The 23,791-nt window shown below is 34.2% G+C and overlaps 1 protein-coding gene across 1 annotated transcript in view; it reads right to left on the bottom strand.

Moving 5' to 3' along the window:
• TMPRSS15 (transmembrane serine protease 15) overlaps window positions 1-23,791 on the bottom strand; it is a 107,090-nt gene that overhangs the window by 50,688 nt on the left and 32,611 nt on the right. The window contains exons 10-15 of the mRNA XM_010960134.3: window positions 19,174-19,314; window positions 18,344-18,493; window positions 11,364-11,469; window positions 10,934-11,084; window positions 8,721-8,856; window positions 1,412-1,501 (exon numbers count right to left, since the gene is read on the bottom strand). Of these exons, the coding sequence (XP_010958436.1) occupies window positions 1,412-1,501; window positions 8,721-8,856; window positions 10,934-11,084; window positions 11,364-11,469; window positions 18,344-18,493; window positions 19,174-19,314 (774 nt within the window). The remainder of the gene's footprint in view (window positions 1-1,411; window positions 1,502-8,720; window positions 8,857-10,933; window positions 11,085-11,363; window positions 11,470-18,343; window positions 18,494-19,173; window positions 19,315-23,791) is intronic.

The raw sequence follows: 23,791 nt of genomic DNA, 5'->3' as shown, positions 1-23,791 counted from the left end.
TCAGTGCTCACAGAATAAAATCCAAACTGCTTAACATGGTGTGAAATACCTTCACACCTCAATTTTCTCATTTGTTATCATTAATTAATTCTGCTTGGAGATTCAGGAATAAATCAAGGTCATCTACCTGTAAACTTTTGTAGGCTGAGAACCTTCCATGTCCCTCCACAGCCTCCCGTTTTTGCCCTTATTTTAACAGTACGTTAGACATTTTGTAATGCCTGACAACTTATCTGAGTCTTTATCTAGACTGCATTATGTTTGTTTCTTCTTTGCTTACCTTAATGCCTAACAAAGTAATCAATAAATATTTGTTGAATAAAAAAATAAATTTAATACATTTCTCCAAACTGTTTTTTCAGTGTTCCACTAATTTTTGGATATTTTTAGATCATTATTTTGTACAAATGACATACTTGAAAGAGATTTTCAATGTGAAGTAGAGATGATAATCTCTAGTTCCCCATATAAGTCAAATTAGATTAATGGCTGTTCATTTTTTTGAGTCCAATATCTCTTCATCATAGTGATCCTGTTCTCCTATGGAAGTGACCCTTATCTCTGGATCATTTAAAGGAAGAGAAGTTGAAATTTTCTAAGAACACATTTTTCACTGCCACTGAGACCTTTTTTTCTACTGGTAGAATTTTCTATTTAGATTGGCGGTGTAGCCATAGAAGGCAGAAGAACATGTCTGTTTCCTAGAACTACTGGAGTGGAATCTTTGTGGGATGAGCTGGGGAATCAGCATCTTTAACGCAAGCAATCCCTATGCAGCTCTAACGAGCTTTTGTATTTAGAACTGTGACCTAGAGATAAGCTTTGTATACTTTTAGCATACTAGTCTGGTCGTCTCTCTAGTCTTAGAAATTTTCAGTGAGTCTCGTTAGTTCATCTTTTATACTGGAAATCTAATCACATTATCTAGCTGTCTGTTTTACTAACTTTGGTCTTTATTTACAAAAGGCGTGGCTGTCTCCATTGGCTTTTTATACTTTACACTGACTTTATTTTATGGAACTGCAAACTTGTTTTATTCACTACAGGCATTAGATGCATAATCAAGGAGTGTGGTATCTGGAGTAAGGCTGGCTCTTTTGCTTACTGTTTTTCTGCAACTTTTAAATTGGAGGATTATGATAATATCACCTGTTTTAAAGAATGATTGTGAGAACTGACTGAAATAAGGTATATTAAGCACAAGCGCAGTGACTGGCATAAAATAAATGCTGAAAAAGGTAGCAATTAATTACGGTTACTCTTGTCATCACTATATTAAGCAATCTCATAGATGTGGTAGTTGTATACAGAAATGGCAAATTTATAATCTACTGTGCTGTATCAAGAGGAGAATCTAACTTTGATATAGACATTTTTTTTTTTCTCATGGCCTGAAAAAGAAATGACTCACAGGAAGCCTGGTTAGGGTAGTTGTTTGGGAAGTTCATCGAAGTGAATGTTGTATTGGGCTCCCACAGTTCAAAAGGTCCTCCACAGTCCGCTAAAAAATAAAGCAGAGAAAAACCATTAGTAACATAAGGTTAATTTCAGAGACATAATACTATATGCCAGCAAATTTCCACTTATATATCTTGGAATATTCGTTTTGACAGACACATTTTAGAATGTGTGTCAGGGAAAATCATGCCTCTTAAATAAGGGGGAAAATATAGGTAAATAAATCTCCTTACTGAAGAACTCCTCAAAATCTGAAATATTCTTATGTTCTTTGTGATTCTCCAAGAAGGAATAGCACTGTTCAGTATTTCCCAAAATTATTTGGGCAAGGAAACAATTTGGATGAGCATCCTTTGTAAATAGACTTCATGCGATAAGGTATCAACCCTCTGCTGCAGATAAAAAAATGAATCTTCATAGTAGAATGAATTTTGTATCTGCCAATCTCTTATCAGAAGGGCTAATAAATCACTAATCATGATATTTCTTGTTTTTCTACTTTCTTTTCTTTTTTTTTTCTACCTTTTTCTTTCAGTAGAGAGGAAGCTTCACCATCCTGAATATTGTACTGTGGCATTTGGCCATCAAGAAAGGGAGACAAACAAAATCTCTACTTGCTAAATAATTGCCCTAGACTGTCCAGGAGTCAAGTTGGGACTGAACTTAATGCTGATTTATTAGAAAAACAGAGCACAGATCTTTCAGTTAATAGTTTGATTTTTCAAATGGGTAGGTTGAATTTATGAAGTTCTGGAGTTTATATTTATCTGACTTATTAACAGAAAATTCTAAAGTACTGTAAAAATTCATCAACTACTTTAAGTATCCTAATTTTATCTTATTTTTTATTACCATGTTACATTTAAAATGAAAAGAATAAAAGTAACCTAATTAGAAGAATATAGAAAACCGACATAAGTATATATTTTCCCAATCATTAAAGACAGATGATAGAAGAATTATTTACACTCAGGAATAGAAATCAGATTACAGGAGGGAAAATTAAATGTCTCTACATTTATGGCAGTGAGTTCAGTCATATCCTCTTCTTTGATCCCTCTTTTACATGTTACTTGCCTCATTTATATAGATCCCTTCAACCCATGTGCATCTTCCAAACTTGTATGTAATAATCCTCTTAGATTTGGGTGTTATGATATGCACAGTGGGACAGAGAGAGGCAGTTGCTGTGGCTCAGAGTAGTATCATTGCCAACACATCCTGTTTGCAAGGTGACAAGCCTTGGTCTGCCTTATATGCCCTCCTGGGCCAGGCTTGTCCCAAGCCAGATGAGCTTAGCAAGAATAATAAGACCTCTTACAAAACCTTATTGTTTGCAAAGTTTCCATGCACATTGTCTCATCTGGGGAGAGAAGATGGTGTATAAAAGAAAGATGTGTTGAAGCTGGTGGATTAAAATTGTTGCTCTGAGTTAGTTATTTGTCTTTTTGAGACTGGATTTGCTTGTATATAAAAGATATATGTATATATATTAGAGATTTTCAGGGTCATTGTAAAAATCAGACATAATTTATGAAAAGTGCCTACACATTACCTGGCATACTCAGTACTGGTTTCCAATGCATCCTTGTGAATTAGGTAATTATTATTACTATTTCAATTTTAAATGGACAATCTGGGCATTGGAGGTATTCCGTTACTTGCTAATGCTGTGCATATAAACAGTATAAAGTCAAGACTTCAACTCAGTTAACCTCAAGCTCATCTCACAGTACGTTACTGTCTCTTACTGGTTGATCAAATGAAATTATTTCAACCATGTGGTCCAAGCCATAGGCAGGGTTTAGACTGAGTCTCAGTAAGTGGCACTTGGTGGGTATGTGATGTTTACTTGGGTACATGACAAAGAGGAGGACAGAAGGGAACACAGATGAGAGCACTAACAAGTAAGGTCAACAATGGGTAGGTCTGGAAGGAAGAAAGCAGTGAACACAGGGTGCTGAAGAAGGCACTGGAACCAAAGAAAGAGTAATGATGCACAACAAGGGCAAGTGCATCTTCTGGAAGGGGTGAGGGAAAGTCTGAGGAGACTACGTGCTCCCACAGCAGCTGTGCTTCTGAGCTAATCCTCTCCTTGATCGTGTGACTCACTGTCTTGCAAAGACTTCTGAAAAAAGATTCACTATAATCCCTCAACTCCCGTGTACACAATGCATGTAATTTTAGCAATTCTAGGTGCCATGCAATGCTTCCTTGTCTTCTCAAGGGAAATAATGGAGAAGGGAAAGTGTAGCTGCAGGGACAAACATAAAACTGCAGATTAAAGACTGAGGAACACCAGCTCTTTCTAGTTCATAGATTGAGTCACGGCCAGCGTGGCCATTGATGCGGTGGGGGCTGGGGGGTGTTGTTGTTTAAGCATTCTCATTTTCTCTTCAAGGAACAGGAAAATGTCAAAATCATATACTCCTAATACAGTAAATAGTAACCAACTTGGAGAAGGTACTGAATGTTCACCTCTCTGAACACTTGGGCAGTACCTTACAGTACTTGACAGTACTCATTTGTAGACGAGTAGGTGAGACTTGAATAAACACACAGCCAGAGCTAAAATGTTGTCAAGTGTGACTGTTAAGTATGTCAAGGTATGAAGTTGACTTAGCATTTCTCCACTGAATAGAAACCTTGGAAAATCCATCGCTTTAAAATACTTTTAAAAATAATAAAATACTTAAATAATTTTTGAAATACATTGCAAACATAATTTTATATCAAATAACTGATCAGTAAGATAGCTCTGATCCTTGGCTTTATAAGCTATATCAGTTACTCTCTGTATGTAGATGATTGTAAGGGACTGGCAAAAGCTCTTTCAGACATTCTAAACATGACGACACAATTTATTTTCATGGTGGTGCTGCTATAATGGACATGCAGCATGTGCTTCTCAACAGAAGAGCCCAAAACTCATGAAATTCTGGAGATCACAGTCATGCTGTGTCATTTAGTAAATCATCTTCACCCAGAGATCAAGAGTTAAATAGCCTGCGTGGTACAGGGAACTCTGCACATTCACGGTTGTTAAATTCTTCCATTTTTCTTTTTCTTGGCACTGTTCTCTCAAAGATTTGTATTCTGATTAATTTCTTACTATGCCAATAGGGATTTCCACTACATGCAATATGTAAATAATGTGCAGCATCTTGTAAACTGGTTGTCCAGGATAGATATTTTTCGTGAGGCATGTCATTTTTAATCCACGCTCTGGCATAATGAGATATGTGTCAATGTGGAGGCTTACACTGTAGGGTGGAAGGAAGGGGAGGCCAGCTTTCACTTGCAGTAGGAGGGTTCAAATTAATTTACACGATATTTGTAACATGAAATAAGGATGATAAAAGTAAGTTGCTGATGGGTACTCTTATGCGAGGGAAATAATAAGTAAATTTTAAGTTAAAATATCTCACATTGATGTTTGAATATGTTAAAAGTGGCTGATTTTCCAAATCAGCAATTATTTTTTATTATCAGAGTAACAGATAACAAGCCCTACAGTATTACAGACAACATTTTAAAAGCTGAGGTTGTAAAATGAAAAGAAAATCTGGGGTTCAGTTTGTCAAAATTTATATTTCTGTGAACAGGTTATGGTGATCAGCCATGATAAAATTTTTTTTATTACAATTTGTGGCAATGTAGTTCAAATTTTATTCCTTGTGGTTTAAATTTTATTTGTCGTTAATAGCAATCTAGCCAATAATAACTCTAATAAATAAGCTATTCGTTTTGAAGGTAAGAAGATGAAAACAGAAGAGCCCAAAACACACTGAGTTAGGAATGTATGAGTGCAGTTGATGTGGGATTTGCTGAGGGCTTGAATATCAAGTCATACTAATAGTATAAAAGACCAGCAGCTCGACTTGAACGTGGTCATCAATTACAAGGGAATTAAATAGGTACTGATTTATTTTTTACAGGAATAACCAAAATTAAAAATTATTTCACTCTAAGTATAATATCAAGCCTATGAAACTTCACATAAACTTTTATTTTGTCTTTAGAAATGGAAAATGGCCTAATGATGGCAGAATTGAGCGAAATGTAGAAATAGAGTGACTACTACAATAGCTAAAACTAGCTTGTCCTTTTTCTGCCTTAATTAGTTTTAACAGTCTGGAAGTAAGTCAGGGGCTGAAATGTGGATTTCTTTTTGTATATATCTAGTACTATTACCCAGTGCGAACTTGCCATGAATCATCCCAACTGTGTTGCAAATTGGCATTATATTTGTGCAATGGAATGTTAACTTTTTTAAAGTAGGCTCAATACAAGCCCAACATTTAAATTATTTGTGCTAATGTCACAAGGCAAAAATCATAGAGCTGGTGCAGCAGCAGATTAACATCACAAAATGGAAGACTCCCTAAGGTTATGGAAACTGAATTTACCTTTCCCCAAACGAGGCACTACCTGGAGCAACAGAAAAAACTGGCCTTTGCTAGTTAGTTACTTGACTGAGGTTATTTTCTTCTTTAAATGCTCTTTAAGAGCCAAAGACAAGGCTATTAGCCAGTCAGCCATAGTTTCCCTTTGTTTCTGCTTAAACAAGTCAGTGATCTGGAACTAGAAAAGCTCTGCTCAAATAAGAATTTCACTGAACCAGTTGCAAATGGCATTAGAATGAAATTGTTCAGAATGCATTTGATGGTAATTAACATTTTCTGCTGTGCTAAATATTGCCCTGAAGTGAACCAGTTGGAAACTGGAACAAATATTCTCTGGGCAAATCTGAAAGTTTATATTTTAAAATCAGATGGTTATTCTACCGTTACAATTTCCCTATTGTGAAAATATGCAGGGATATCATGCTTCCTTGACCTCGAGGTATTACCTTTTCTCTTTCCGATTGGAATAGATATGAGGACTGTGTGGGTTAGATAAAGTTTTAATATAGAGAATCATATTTATAGTTTTATTTACATATGTATGATTTTATGCCCAAAAGTTGCCTCGAATTTTCTATTTCATATAATGATGAGGTTTTGCTACTTTTAAAATATTGATCCTATGAAACTATGTTACTTTCACCTAAAATTTTTTTCTTCTTGACCACTTATTGATTGGTGAATAGAGGAACATACCGGCAGAAAGGATTATGAAGACAATCTGTTTTATTAAATGACTGCAATATCGAAATAGCAAGATGTTGCAACTGTCTGGTATCCATAGCAATTATTTATCAGACCAGCAGTGATTTTAAAGATTATAATTTTTTTGCATGGAAATGTTTTATATAATAGACAGAAACAATGTGGGACACCTACAGAAAATGGAGACAATTTTTTCTTAAACAATGCCGTGAAGCCCAAATTATTGCATTCATGTTGGTATTCTCTACATCCGTAACCTCACCATCATTTCCAAGCTTTGATTCTGGTATCAAAATTTTGTTTGGCAAAAATGTTTGTGTCACTGAAAGAAACATACAGCCAAAATAAAAGGAGAGAGAAAGAGAGAGAGAGACTTAGTTCACACCTAATAGTATTTATTGATGATCTATTTATGTGATAGAGCCAGTCAGACACTGGTGAAGCAAAGATGAATTAGATTGAGTTTGATGTCAAGAAAAATTCTTGCAACAATTTCGTGGCCAATATTATTATGTGGGAATGCATGCTACTGTCCTGCTTTTGTTTCAGTTTTATGAGTTTCATTCTGTCTCTCAATCTTACTGCTTCCTTAAAGATTTCTCCACTCTATACTCTCTTCTCCAAAGTCCTCTATCACTTAATCTTCTCATTTATAATATTTAGGGGCATATAGTTATATGTTGTTTTTAATATTGATTAATTTGTAAATTTATATGATATAGATTATGTATTTTTCATCTAGCAGTGGTTATTGCTAAGCTTACATTTCTTGTGCAGTGCTCTGCATGTAGTAGACATCTATAAAGTGTGAATGGATGTTCGAAATATTGAGGAGTTTACGTATAACCCATACACGTATCTAAACATGTTAATACACACAATGGTAAATGTAAACCAGCCTTTCGGTGGGATGTAACTGCTCATCATGGAACAAGTATGATAGTGTGATGTCTCTCCTCATCTTAATGGCTGCCCATTTGTTTGACACGCCCAAATACTAGTCATTTGTCTTTAAAACTTCTGAGTTGTTAAAGACATGCATCTGAAAAGTCAGGTTTGTTTTTTTAACTTAAAGATTAGAAGCAAGAAAAATATATAATTTTGGAAGTAAAATCAAATCTGGATAGGTTACCAGCTGATTTGCTGATGTGAATATGGGCAGACTTTCAAGGGTGTTTGGCACAAAAGGGGAAGTGGAAAACGTGCTGTGTTTCATGACAGAATTAAAACATCTATGAGATTCAATGCAAGCAAAGCTGTAGAGCTAGATGAGCTTCCAACCAGCATTATCCAAAGACAAAAGGGATGCTTTTGCATCAAAGCTACAATGTACTGAAAACATCCCAATAGAGGGACAATAGGTAATAGATGTTTGATATCATATATCAATACACAGACACACATATATAGTTTATATGTTTGTTTGTTTTTGCTCAAATCCCATAGTCTGAATCTGAAGGTGGTATGAAGTGATTTCTCTGTTGACATAAGATGGTTGGTAATATATCTTTTGCTTCTGAGATGTCACGATCCCACTTTGAGTTTAGAACACAGGTAAACACAAGCTCCATTTTGTTCGTTTGAGATAAAAAAAAAGGTCCCAGAGGACATGGGAAATCCTGCTCACTGCTATTGCAAGGTCTTACAAAGGCACCATTTTAGGACACAAATCTTTTGTGTGATCTATGTATTCAAATTCCAGGCACAATCATTATTATTAAATTATTCTGGAAATAAGCTTGGTGGGTTTCAGGCTTAACCAAACTCTTCTTGAGATCTTAACATCACTCTTTAAGAAGGCTATGAGAATCTTAAGGCTTCTTCCCAAAAGATTACAGGCCATGCTACATGGCGAATAAAGTATTAGTTTGTATTAAATTGAAAATGAAATGGCAATCAGCACCTTAATTATTTTCAAAAATGGAAATATACTAAAATTATCAACAATATGAGCATAACAAAGTGATTTCACTGTGAATTTATATATAACATGTAATATTTTACTAGTTTCCATTTTACATATATTTTAAAGTTTTTGATTTTCAGTGACAAAATAATACTAGGGCAAGATAATAAAAAATAAGCCAGAAAGAGATTGGCTTAAAAATATTAATAACTGAATTATGGAAAACACATGTTAAGGTTACTTACTAGGAAGTTCTGGTGGAGGAGTTGGGACCAAGGTTGGTTCTGGATAAAGACTCACATTGCAAATCCCATATGTTAGGCTAATATCATCCAATGCTATATCACTCAGGTATGCATTTTTAAATGCATTAAAAACAACCTGTAATTCAGAGAGGCATACAATCATTTCATAAAATGATTCCACCTTAATCTTCTCTGCGTTGATTTTTTGTGTCTGTGTCCTCTGGAGAATCAATATTGCCATGTCCAAATAAATGTGGACTAGTCATCGCATAGAGAAATATTGATGAATCACGTTTTTTAAGGTCCTTCAGCTGAGCCCAACTCCCTAATTATAATACAAGTGCTCATAATACAAGTCTGAATTTTCTCTAGTGTTTTTTTTTCTTTGTTAGGCAACATTGTCAGTTTCTCTCTGTCTCTATCTCTGTCTTTCTCTTGTGATATTGTCATACTCCACTGCACCCCACCATATATACACACATCATCTGTCAGGGGAGAGCATTCTTCTTTTAGGTTCTTCCCCCACCAATATTAAAAATCCAGGTAGCTGTTTGCTTTCTTAGAGCACACAAACCCTGAAGAGAATACACACTGATTAGATAATTTAGATGAGAGAAGAAGGAAATAAGAGAAAATATAAGTATGATACAGCTACCCAGGGCTAGCTGGCATGGATCAGAGTTCACCCAGGAAGCTGGTGAGGGTGATGCTCAGAGGACACAGACACAGGCTTGGGAGAAAGGTCCAGTGCAGATGAAACATATTAGGTTTTTAAGGACAGTGGGTATTTTTAGCTGGATTTTCCTGGATCCTCTCCTGTTTAGGAAAGGAAAGACATAAGCTGAATTCCTGTCATATGTTAATTGTCATGTGAGGCACGTTGCATACATTATCTCATTTAATTTTTCCAACGCTGATGTACAGTTATCTGTTCACTCATTTGTTCATTCATTGCACCTACTTCATGACAGATACTTTTCCAAATAGGAAGTATCTTCTCCTTTTCTCCCCCTTTCACATATGCACAAGCTGAATCTCAAAGACACTAAGGAACTTGCTCAAGATTTCACAACAAAGTGACAAAGCCTAGGTGCAAATATTTGTAGAACTTGGCACTCTCACACTGCGTGATGAGCTCATTTTGAAAATGTGGATGCAGTTTTATTACCTTTAAAAAATTCTTGGTGAGTTGAGCCAGATTTGGTCACTGCAATACTTATTTCCCTGCTGCTGCCATCTTATTATTACCTTGGTGTTCCATTTTCCTTTACCCTTTCTGGAGTGATCAAAAAACCAACAAAGATGGAGCAGACAACTTCACAGAAGAAATATAGGAACAGAAGAAAGAAGAAAAAGGAAAAGAAGGAAAAAGAAAGATGAGAGGACTAGAGTTGAGGGTCATTGATTATTGTCTGCTTTTTATCAAGCCACAGGAAAGCACTCGGGCTTCACTGATGACAATGTCTTTCCAGATATACATCTTCTGAAAGTTATACTCTCTTGTCTGAAATTATCCAATTAAAGCATTGTTCATTTAGTCAAACTATTAGCCTAGATTATCCTATATTCTAATTGCAAACACCCTTAGGAAGAGAACACATTAAGTTGTTATGTGAAAAATTAATTCACCCTAATGTGAAATAAATGATGAGAGACTTCCCAACGATACAGATCACAGAATTTCTTGCTACAGCAAATATATGGCAATTAAGTCAGAGTGGGGCAGGGTGGAGGGATATCGGTGAGTAAGGATGTTCTAACAGGCAAAGATGATTCCCTAGAAAAGTGCAGGGCTGATATAGGTGCTGTTTGTGAAAAGTTGGAAGATCTAGTCAGGCAGGAGACATGTATGGTTGATCTGTGCTAAAAAGTTGCTGAAGAAAGCTGAAATATCCTTTAAGGTTTTTATAAATTTTATGGCTCATTATAAGTAGTACTTCATGCAGTAATTTGTTCCTCAATAAGTGCTTTTTAATAAGTCAATGAATAAGTGAAAATAGAGGCACTTAAAGAGTTTTTTTTAGAAAGGAGGAAGATTAGGAAAGTAGAGAAAGTGCCTTGGCTACGTTCAGAAACTGAATTAGTTTTTTCACCGTATTACCATAAACTTTAACCATAAACTTTAACCATAAAATTAGTTTTTTTCACCGTATTACCATAAACTTTTTCGTAATACAAATACATGATTAGAAGTTATAAAGTATTTTGCCAACCTTAAATTCCACTGTTTCATTTAATGTTACTTGTGCGTAGTTCCAATTTTCTCCATAATTTCCTTCCTTTTGGAAAATTGTCTTCTCCATGTTTTGGTCACTGCTGACGTTAACGTTTAATTTATAGACATTTTCACCATACATATAATACCTAGTTTGGAAACAAGCAAAAATGAATGATTCCTACAAGAATATGAGTATTTTAGAGTTCTTCTAAATACTTTATTGTCTTTGAAATATTCCTTTTCCCCTCTGGTGAGGGAGTTGCTAGAGAAAGAGAGAGACTCCCCCAGCATTTTGCTACTCTATCAATAGGAAAAGTAATGGGACAACCTGGGATAACATCTTATTAAAATTTGAACCTGGCAACATAAGAAAATCTATGTTACTCATTAAATAAAACATTACTTCATATGGGTCAATAACATACCAGAAACTAAGGCAGACTGGCTCCAAAGTGGGGTCTAAAGGGAGACTTAAAAGTCCCACTCTTTCTTGTCTCCCTCCTGGTCCAGTTGGGGTAGAAATGTAAAATCCTGTAAAAACAGCAAAAACATTTTTACTTCACTTAAATATTAGCAGTTTCGTTGTGTGAGCTGTATCATTCATAAGCAGTAAAGAACAACTTTAAGATGAAAGTGTAAGGACACATATTCAGGTAGAGTGGAGAGAATGCTAGACTGGAATCCAGAAGGCAACTTCCATAATAAATTGTTATTTAAGAATATCACTTCTCAACACTGGACCTCCTAGTTTGTAAAACAAGAGCCTTGAACTGGAGCACCACTAAGGATGTATCAGGCTCTGACTTATTATGAGTCCACATGACTGTTGCATCATATTATTATGTCCAAGTACTACTTTAATTCCAATTTATTAATGTTTTGATTAATTAACCTGTTTAGAGACAACCAGTCCATGAAGGTATTTAGATGTGCTGGTGGACTAACTCATGATATAGGCAAAGACTTAAATACAAATTTGTAGGCAAAGTTAAGTGTTTCAAAGATGGTCAGTTTTTCATTCCATTGTGTCTACTGTGTTTCTCTAAACAAGAAGTTAACTGATTTTATAATGGTCTTCTCTTCCAATTCCTTTGAATGATAACTAGTCAAATTACAAAGGAGCAGGAAGCATGCTAATTCACATAATAGCTTTCTAAATGGCTCAAGCCACTACATAAAGTGCTTTTTGATCTGGAATTCATTATTCCAACCAATGATTTGAGTTACCTGAAGTGCAGTTGTGGGTGAGACATCTTGAACATTTTCTTAGGCAAATAATTTTTTAAATTCTTAGTTTGCAGCTCGTGTATTTGACAGAACACAGAAATCATGGAACAAATTATGATATAAAGCAAAAGAAATATTGGATAAATTTAATTTTATTAGAATGTAATTTTTATGAAATGCTGAAATGTAGTGTGTGTTTGAAATCAATCTCCTTTCTTTTTTTTTCAATAGAAAAAATTTTAGAACATTTTCATAATTCCAAAAAGAAACCCATGCCCAATTGCAGTCATTCCTCATTCCTGTCACCTTTCTTCCAGCCTCTTGCAACCACTAATCTACTTTAAACCTCCATAGACTTGCCTATTTTGGATGGTTCATATAAATGAAATCATGCAACAGCTGGTCTTTTGTAAATGACTTCTTTAACTTAGTGAATATTTCAGATGAACTCATCATCAAATATCTTAGTAAATGTAACATATGCACATTCACTGGATTTAGATTACAAGATATAAAGTAGAAATAAATGTATATTTAATACTTTATATTATTAACACACTACTTATGTTTTATATAATGCTGTGATATTTCATGAGTACTTCTTTTACCTATGGAGTTGGTTAGGGCCAATTATTCAATCCAATAAAAATGTAGTATAGATACAGAGGACATGTTTCAGAATCTACTATCTAAATGCTCAACTCTAAGTCCCTTTTGAGTTGCTTAGAATATTGTTGGAGAGGAAATAATTAAAACACTTCTGAATGTCATAAATTAGTACTGAAATGGCTAGCTTATTCATAAATATTTCTAGTTAACTATAATTACATAAATTAAACACATATTATGTTCCTACTTTTGTTTGGCCATGTTCACAATCTATTAGTTATAATTAGAAATATTTTTGAATCTATTATTTACTCATTAAAAAGTAATATACTCTGGGTTTTCAGTCTGAACAAGATATCATGATGCTATGAGCTTTGTATCATTGTTTAGATACAACACCATTAGATGGACTGTCGTACCTTATGAATTTTGCATAAATAAATTGAAAAACCACAATATACTAAATAGCATATAGAATTGCATATTTTGTAATAAAGTAAAATAACATATTAAATTTTTACACTTGTAGAATCAGCTAAATTCTTTAGTTAACAAATTAGAAGATGAAGGAAATTCCTCATAAAATTATGAATTTCAAGAGTAGAGAAAAATTTACTTAGTCAAACTACCCAACTGTCCTTATACTTCATCCACGACATTTTACCTATGGGGTCACTTGACCCCTATTTAACATATGTCAGATACAGCAGAAATCACTGCATTTCAAAGCAGCCCATTCCATTTCAACATGACTAGAAAATTCTCTTCCATCTATACCTTTTTTCTGCTTGTTTCTCCATGAACTGAACTTAACCTCCCTCCACCCAGTGCTCCAGTTGAAGAGAAAAAGTGCCGGACACGTGCTGATGGTGATGAAGAGATAGCAGAAACCAAAGAGGTAGCAGAACTTCCTGGAAACTCAAGGTCCCTCTCAAAAAGAAAATAAGCTGATATAAATCACTTTGTGAGTTGTGGTGCATATACATTAACTGAATCTAGTAGATAAACATTGAAAGTTTTGGATTGGAGAATAGTGCAAATTCAGTAAGATTCGGTCAATATTGAAGAGTAATGTTATTTTCCAAAATTCTACATCACAGGAAAGATAAGGAAATAAGGACAATATTTTTGGGAATGCTAAAGTTACACTTGTTTTAGAATAAGTTTACATGCTAAATATAAAATACAGATATCTAAAAGATTTACTGTACTTTTGAAAATTGAGCAGTATAAGTATTTTCTTTTCAAGCTTCCTAATTAGAACAGTACCACAGCCAGTTTGTGTCTGTTAAATACATCTGTGGCATGAAAAGAAAATAGTTATTATATGTAATATTTGTATAGCATTTTTCATGTACTAGGTATTTTTCTACATTTTTTTATAACATAATAATGTAATGTTCATAATATGCCTCTAAATTCAGGTTCTATTATCATCAGCCCACTTTCCAGATGAGGGAATGGCATCTAAATGGCAGAGCTCAAATTTACACCTAGCTAAGATTTCAGATTTTGATGATCCTTATTACAACACAACACTAATCCCCAAGTACTAGAAATGACCATGATTTCCTTGAGAAAGGCCAACAAAAAATGCTTTCTTGTGAGCTGTCTAGCTCTTTTGTGACCCCTATGTTTCTGAAGTTTTCACATGTTACTAACCTCATATCCCCTGAATGTTCTGAACAAAGGGGCCACTTCTGAGCATCCCAAGATGCAGACCTGTATCAGTGGCATGGTCTCAATTCCCTTTGTTTCTAAGTGGTGTGGAGAATCAGCACTGACTGTATAGAGATTTAGGAGCTGGTGCTCCACCAGGACAAAGTTCTTTAGAAGGACTCAGAAAGTTAAAGGGCTTAGATGTTCCTCCCTAAAGCAATGTTAATTCAAAGTTTATCTGTTTCATTTAGACTTTCCTGTCATTTAAAGTGAAGGCAAAGAACAAAACAAAACAAAACAAAACAAAATAAAACAAAACAAAACAAAACAAAAAAACCCCTGCATGGATAAGAGGAACAGCGGGAGAAATTTAATTCTCTTCCATTTCAGTGGCAGGATGTTCTGACACATAAAAAAGCAGGCTGAAAGAGAAATGCCCCTTGAGGGGGAATGACTGGTAGATTATGAAATCACCGGTATGAGAGTTAGGAAGGAATTATTAAGGCCTCTCCTCCGTTCTCATTACGCTGCTGCCTCTGGTGGGCTCTGAACTGCTCTGACTCGTCTCATTTTAAATAACTCCTGCTACAAGACTTTATCCTGAGACTCCATTTCCAACCCAACTATTTAAAAACCTCCACCTGACATTCAACCTGTTTCCCTTTGGTCAGTTTCATCTTATTTCTTTAGTTACTTAATCTGTTGGCAAGCTGAAACCATTTTTCTCCTGTAATGTACTTATATTCTTCAACTATCAGTGGAATTATTTTATCTCTTATTATGATGACATAAAAGTAGAAAATGATGATTTGAACATCAAAGACTTCGACTCCATAAAAGCTATCTGTCATAGTCAATAGATATAAATGCTTTCTCCACTTTCCTCTAACTACTCTTGTCCAAGTGTGGTAGAGACATTTTTCCCTTTTTTTATTGCAGTTATGGAAAAAATTGGTCAAATTATTTGACTGTTTTAGGTCAGGATTCTTTAGAGGGTTGGGGTGATTATCACTTAGGGGTTACTTCAGCTGTGCAGATGACAAATTTATCCATAGAGGATCAGGCTCTTGGAAATAATTTGTTCAGAGAAGATTAATTATGTATGAGACTATGCAGGTCATAATTTCCAGTACTAAACATGTAGGTCAGATGGGATCGGCCATCTACGCAGAGCACATTTTTGGTCCGCAGGTCCACACTGGTGACTAATTTAGCAGGATCCTGTTAACGTCACTTTTAGGTTATATCCAGAATCTGAGTTCTTACCATATCTGTTCGCATTGTTCTCAGAGTCCCATGGTTTCTTCTCTGGATTAAGTGATGGCCTTTCCCTGGTCTCCCTGACAACAGTCTTGTTCCACCATGAACTATTGTACCGGCCAGTACGAATCCCATCACTCCTACACTTAAGCAACTTCCATAGCTCTTCATTTCACTGAGAGAAGAAGCCAAAGCCATAGAAGACCCATGTAATCCGGACCCTACTGGCCTTATTCATTCTATTCCAGCCACGCTGGCCTCCTGGCTTTTCTTCAAGCTGTCGGGCACAAGCTGTCCCTTTAGAGCCTTTGCTCTGTTTCTTCTGTCTGGAGTAATCTATATGGTGAATTCCTTCACTTCCTTAAAGGTTTGATTCAAATGTCACTTTTTCAATAAGACCTGACCTGATCACTTTTTTTTTACATTTGTAACACCTCAACACCTGGCCTCCCCATTGGCCTTACTTAGCTCTGTGTTTTCCCAGAGTACTCATTCACATTTAATGGACCCCCAAATGTAATTACTTGTCAGGTGGATTGCTTATTTCTGTTTTTCTTTGCCAATATGCGTTCCATGAGAACAGAAAATCTGGCTTATTTTATTCACAGATACATTCTGAGTTCCTTGAATAGGGCCTGGGAGTCAAAAATTACTTCTTAAAGGGAGGAGTGAAAGAATACATTGGATGGGGCTTTCAGTGATTTCTTAGGGAAATAGATTAAAAGTAGTCACTTTTTATTAAGAAATACCTTCAAGGTGAAGTAGTATGGTGAACCATATTTTGTTATTCTGGTAATGTATTGTTAAAGGAACCAGGATTAGTCAGATACATTTCTACCATGAAAAAAAATAACTTTTTAATATATTTTTACTAGATGTCATTCACAATTGACATTAAATCAGCTATTTACTTTCAGATTATAAAAATAAGAATATTGATTTTTATAATATAAATGGCCATTAATAACAAATCACGATGCACATGTGCTCAGGCTGTTTTTATATTATAAGCTATTTAATTTAGTTAATAACTCACTCACTCAGAAATTACTTATTGAGTGAAAGCTGTAGACATTCATTCATGTATTTGAAAATAACTTCCCACATTAGTGAGATTCAGGCACTCAAATGCACTGGCAATTCAAAGACGTAAAAAGATAAGGTTCTGGTTCCTGAAGAGAACACTGTGGTGGAAAGAAAAAAGTAAGTAAGCAAATATAACACCACGTGATGGGAAAAACAAACAAGAAAAAAGGTGTTTTAATGTTTAACAGAAAGGAAGATTTCAACTAGGAGGGTCCAGAAAGACTTTGTAGAAATGGTGATATGTGACCTGTGTCTTCAAAGACAAGGTTAGAGACAGATTTTGATATGCATTTTTTGAATTGAATTTAATTCTCATCAGTAACAAGAAATATTATAGGATAGATTTTGTCCAAGGTAATTATCTAAATGCATAAATTTCTATTCTGTCCTTTTTGTAATTTTCCTTACTTTGTATGATCCATATTACTTCCAGATTTGTACTTTGATCATATTTGGTGTTATGAATACAGGCTTCCACGGTTTACATGGGTGGTTTTCTCACTATGAGTTGCTTACCTCTTGATAATTCGCTGTGATTTCTGGTCTTCTCAGTCAAATATTATTGTTTCAATGTTAATGTTTCCACCTGAAATTCAATTCTAATATCCCATTCACGTGCAAAATATATGTACAAAACACAACCCTTCCCTTAGGATCATGCTGTAGAATCAGCTCTTCCATAGCTTTTCTCCTGTGGACTGAATGGTTGTGTCCCCCTCAACATTCATATATTGAAACCCTAATTCCCAATGTGATGATATTGGAAGTGGGGTCTTTGGGAGATAATTAGGTCATGAATGTGGAGCCCTCACAATGGGATTAGTGATCTTTTAAGAAGAGACAGGATGTTCTCATGTTCTCTGTCTCCCTCCACTATGTGAGAATACAGTTAGAAGACAAGAAGGGGCTCTCAGAACCATCTCATACCTCAGACTTCCAGCCTCCAGAGCTGCGACAAATTAATATTGATTATTTAAGACAACCAGTCTGTGGTAAGCTGTTATAGCTGCCCTGACGGACTAAAAAAGCTTGTCAGAAGAAGTAAACCTGCCTCTATATCTGTATTTCAAGAGGACATGATCTTGTATATTAAAAATTCTAAAGAATTCTTAGAAAACTAATAGAGTTAATATACAATTTCAGCAAGGCTGCAGAGTACAAGATCAATATGCAAAATCAATTGTATTTCTATACACTAGCTAAAAACAATCAGCAAGTGAAATTAAGACAAAACAGACCGAAATTCAGAAAAGTTAATTATCTCCCACAAGTCCACTTAGTTAATAATAAGTGGCAAGTCTAGGGTGACAAACTGTCTCTTTATCTCTAATACCCTCTGTGTACTTTTCAGTATTTCATGAATATATAAAAGAATATATTTCTTGAAATATTTTTACTTGCCTATTTGATTACTATTTTTCACTTAAATTCATTTACTAGTTCATGTTTAAAAAAAAAAAAGAATATCTGTAGAGACTGTCTTGCATTTAATACTGCTCACTTTGAACCGAAGAATGACACATGCGACTTTTCTTTTGGTTTATGAATTAAACACGAATTATACCTGAATCGTTGCCAAAAGTGTGGTCAAAATTTGGTCCAGTCAAGGGAGGAAAAGTGTTTCCCTGAACCCTTTCCCACTCATTATCATCATTTAGATCCTGGACCCAGAAACAAAAGCCATCCTCAAAATTACAGTTGATTTTCTCATAATCTGTGAAATAAAAAAAAAAAAACTTCAGATTTAGTCTACAATATGACTAATTATAATAGATCGAGATGAACATAATATAAACTCACAGTTTATAATTAAGTGGCATGCATAAAATTATTTTTTAAACTTTATTTGACTGTTTAACTCCATTTAGTTAAAAAAAAAACCCAGCTTTTTGTTGCCAACTGTGTTAATATGTTTCTTATGCCCCACTAGGGCTTTAGCAAAAGCATCTTGTTCTTACTCTTTGATTTTTAAATCTCACCTCTGTTGATTTACCCACATAAACTTTGTCCTCAATTTTTGTCTCTCCCTTTTTATTTACTAAATGTAATATTCTGGTTAAAATTAAGTTGATGTGGAATATTATCAGAGTTAGTTTTATGCTAATTTTTTTTACTTTGAATACTTGTATATAAAAGTTTAGTTCAATTTTCCTGTTAATTCATAATTTTTCTCAAATTGGTTATTTGATTGTTTTGAAAAATGTTAACTATTTTCTAATTCATTTCCTTCCAAGTATCAGGTAGAGGTATACTTAAGAGATACTCATTAAAGAACTTGCATAATGAAACATATAATGATCTTGTTCTGGAATTTTAGGTTCTGCTACTTAAAAAATTCCATTACAGTTTTAAAGCAACTGAAGATTCAAAGGCTGAGGAATAAACAGTACTTACTATTAAGCTCTGTGCTGTTAAATGCAGTATATGTTGCATTAAAACCAATATAATCATTTTCATCAGATTCTATAAGAAAGGTGGCAGTAACTTGGTTGGAAAAAATCCTAATTGTGCCAGGGCTCTTTTCCCAGAGAGAAGCTACAAAAGAAAGTAAATGACTGTTATATTTATCTGTTTATCTATCTGTTGATCTGTCCATCCATCCATCCATCCATCCATCCATCTATCGATCTATCAAATTTTTTACCTGATCCTATTTGGTTAACTGAAAGAATGTCTTATGATTAATTTATTTAACTAAAACATCTCTTCTCCTATGATAATAATGTTTCAAATTATTACATATATTTGTGGTTTAAAAACTATATTTTTATTTCTAATTATTGGTTACATATACTTTAAACATATTTAAAAAAAGATGCATTTCTTTTTGAAAAAGTTCCTATAAGAAACACACAAGTTAAACAGCTATAAAACAAAAAGTGAGTTTGATTCTGTCAGGTATTTCCCATGCCACACTAACAGGGGCTAAATTCAATCACAATAATAGAAATAAGAGTATTCCTTTGGCTTTCTATGACTGTAGGACCTCAGAAAAGTACCAGGCAACTTAAAGATGGTACAGAATTTAATATTGATTTCATCACTTTTCCATCTTGATTCTAGCTACAAAAGGTAATATCTTTTTAGATTTTTGATTCTCAAATGTTAGTATAGTGCTTGGGATATAAGGAGTACTCATATGATGATTTATAAAAGCATTGCTATATAAAATTTGCTTTTATAAAAATAATTATTTAGCACATACATTCTCAAAGTGGGTGATATTTCCTCCTACGGGGTAAAAATTTGTTCTCAAGGGCAAAAGAATCTTAATTTTTAAACGTATAAAGCTCAGTTATTCATACAAGACATAAGCAGGTATACAGAATATCTGAAAAATTAAAATTTAATGGGGGAGCAATTAGGGAAAAAAAGATCTAAAAATTCCTTAGTGGGAATGGTAATAAAAAAAGATAAGAAACAATGGTTTAGCATTTTAGTTTGATGGTTTGAACTGGGCATCAAATTCAAGTTTATGAAAAGTATCATGCTTGCAAATTGAAGACAAAGCACCAGTGTTACTTACTGAGCTCCAAAGAAAGATACTGTCATAAACTACTGAAAAATTCTGTGCTCATCATATAGAAATTAGTGAGAAAATGTGATACATGCACGATAATTTCAATAAAATCGAATGGAAAGAAAATCGTGAGCAAGCATTGATTCGCATCTTTTCCCCAGTAATGCTGTATGTCAGTCTTTCAGTATTTTCTCATGAAGAACTACATTGGTTATTCATATTCCTTCCACTCTCCTGTATAACTGTGTCATCCAAATGATTCTCATATTGAAAATCTTTGTAGTCCATAAATGTCTAGTTGCTTAAAGGATGTGAATATTCTAGAAAATTTGCTTCAAACCTATCTGCCTCTCTTTCTTGCTTTCTTTTTTAAAGCAATGGAATTTGAGGGGACGGGTGGGGAGAAATGGCTACTGGTTCAATAGCACTCTTCGTGGTTGTAATCTGTTGGATTCCCACGTTGTCTAATGTTATTGCACTAGTCTAGATAGTCTGGGGTTTATGTCCTGAGATCCTTTAATATGCTTCAAAGATACACACAAACTTCTGGAAATGGTGTAGAATATTTGCATCTGTAGAGACTTCATAAAATTTTCATCAGATCCTTAAAGTTGTGACTAGAAAGAGTCCCAGACCACAGATCCAGTGGAAGGAACATATCTTATGCATTCAGGAAAGTAGTACAAGACAGTGGTTAAAAACAGAACTCCAGAGGCAATGTTGAGATTTATTTCTGATTCCATGTCTTATTAGACTTCTCTGTGCCTCAGTTTTCTCTGCTTTGATATAATAACACCTTCTATAAAGATTTGTGGTGAGGAGTAAATAAGTAATTTCCATATGATAGACTACCTGGTTTATAGTAAATGCTCAGTGAATGCTAGCCATTATCCCTCTATCTCCCCCACTGGATTGTAAACCCTGAAGATGCAGAGATTATACTTAACACCTTCTGTGCCTCTGCCATTGTGTCAGAGCATGGGCAATTTGTCATCAATATTTGGGTGCATGAATTAAGATGTGAGTAAATAGAGCAATAGAGTTCGCCTACATAAAAGAGTCATCAAAGAGCTGGGACTGGAGTTAAAAGAAAAACCAATTTCCTAATCATTTCTAAAGGCTGGATTTTTCTCTAGCTGACCCAATAAACTTTCAGGCAGTAATTCTTTAAGAGAATCCGGTGTCTATTACTAAAATAAACAATACTTCTATCGATATTAAACTTGCCAAACAGCCACATTTAAGTGTGAGTTTACTCATTTATCTTCTAACAATAAGGGCTCCAGTGAATAGGTTTTGCCAAAGAGGAAAGCTGGGAAGTATAATTAAGACACAGGGGAATTTGGAATGAGGGCAATGGTCAGGGATGACAGACTTTCCACAGAGTATAATTCAGCAGATCTAGCTCGAAACTGTTTATTTTATCTAATTTATAGGAGAAGAAATTCTGCCATTGGATTAGCTTCTTTGTGAATTATAAGAGATTTCTAACATATTCAACACATATCTTTGAGTGCTCACTGTGGATCTGGTATGGTCTAAGTGCTGATGACCTGGAGAAGAAGTAACCAAGTTCCCCATTAGCCTCCTAGAAAGTTCAGATTAGTGAATTATATTAACAAATTACTTTGGAATTGATAGATGTGGGAGAAATGCCATGGGAGTACTGAGGAAGTAATTCTTAATTTTCCCAGGCACTATGTCTGGGGAATAGTCAAGAGCCTCCTGGAAGTCCAACACATTAAGCCAGTTCTAGTCAAACTTTTCCGTATAACATAACCCCTATGAACAGAAGTGAAAGCGTACTTCTAACCATACGTGAAAGTCTTCTAATAAAAGCACAAATTTTAACGAAAATGCTGTGAAAAATGTTTGCATCTACTATTTAGTTCTGTGTCTACAATATGATTATTTTTGCTGTAGGATAAATTGACAATTCAGAAAGATTCAGTATGTTTATTATGTATCTTCGGCTATATCTATGCACACTTTTGGTTTTAAAAACATGGTCTTAAACTGTTAAGCTCCAATAATATGGATATGTTGTTAACAGTCCTTTGGGAATGGAATAACAGCTAAGCACTTAGGAAGGAAAGAATGGCGTAACTACACACACACAAGTGCATTTTCTCGGCTTGGCAATTTGAAATCAGTTTCAGTGTGCTGACACAGGCTGTCTTTCTTTGAGGATGTGCAAAAATATCTATGCATTTTTCTGAACAAGGAGTTAAAGGAGCACATTTACCATCTTCTACCACTTCCATACCCAGTACAGATAATTATTACCACCAATGAATTGAATATTGTACCTTCATCAACACAACTTAAAGAAAACATTTGTGAACTAATTATCCTATTAATCTATTCTGATTTACCCCAGTTTGCACACTTACTTGGAGAAGACCCTATTTACTCTATACAATCTGTCTTTATGAAATGCCCACCTTCCTCTGAAACTTTTTACCAGATAAACTTTTTACATCATGACTGTATGTAAAAACGACTGAAAAATGCCTTTAGAATTTGTTTATACTGACTTATGCCTTAATCAAGTATATAAGAACTGTTTATGGTACTGAATACTTTTATTTTCTTATAATTTCTTTAGAGAATATTGTTTTCCTTGATTTAATTAAACTATGTAGACATTTCCCATGCGATAAAGATAATTACATTATTTGAGATCCACATTCTGAATTGTAATTTAATGAAAGTAAATTTGTATACATCTCTCACAAAAAGAAATTGCTAAAATATTTAGAAAAAAAGATGGGATTGTGAATCAAGAATGAAAGTATTATTTCATTATCAGCATTATTACAAAATTAAATAATTTTAGAATTGTAAGAAATGCTATTGCTATCCATTGATTACATACTGTAATACCATGATATATAAACTGTTGGTTTAAATTTAAATCAGCAGATACTGGGTTTTACAATATATCAGGCACATGCTAGATGTTGGAGGTAAGGAATTTTTACCTTCTTGTCTTTAAAAAAAGTATTATTTTTGAATTTAAAAAATGTAATTTTAACAGGCAATGTCATTTCTCATATTTTTCCAAGTTAAATGAAAACAATTAAAAAACTTTAAAATATATTTACATTTTTTAAAAAGTTGTTATAATTTAAATTTCTTAGATTTTTAGATTTTCTTAGATTTTTTTTCTGTTTTGATATTCAGTTTCTTTTTTGCATTTTCACAATAATTATTTGTGCATTATTCACATCGCTACACCTTATGATTTTAAGATTTAGTTATGTATTACTGACAGTCTAAGCATATGAAGATAGGTAAAATTAGCATTCAGGCAAATGATATTTGAAGAGAAGGGAACCTGAGGGAAATTTACACCTATCACTTTTGGGCAACTAACCTCTATGAAGTTAGTTTTTATCATTTGTAAAGACTGTAATATCACCTACATAATATGGTTAGGGGGAGCATTTTTTGAGTTGAAGTGTTGAGAACACAACTTTCCATATTGAA

Source organism: Camelus bactrianus, chromosome 1 (genome assembly GCF_048773025.1).
Source record: "Camelus bactrianus isolate YW-2024 breed Bactrian camel chromosome 1, ASM4877302v1, whole genome shotgun sequence".
Lineage (NCBI taxonomy): Eukaryota > Metazoa > Chordata > Mammalia > Artiodactyla > Camelidae > Camelus > Camelus bactrianus.
Note: the sequence above shows the minus strand (reverse complement) of the source record. Positions and strands in the feature narration are given on the sequence as shown.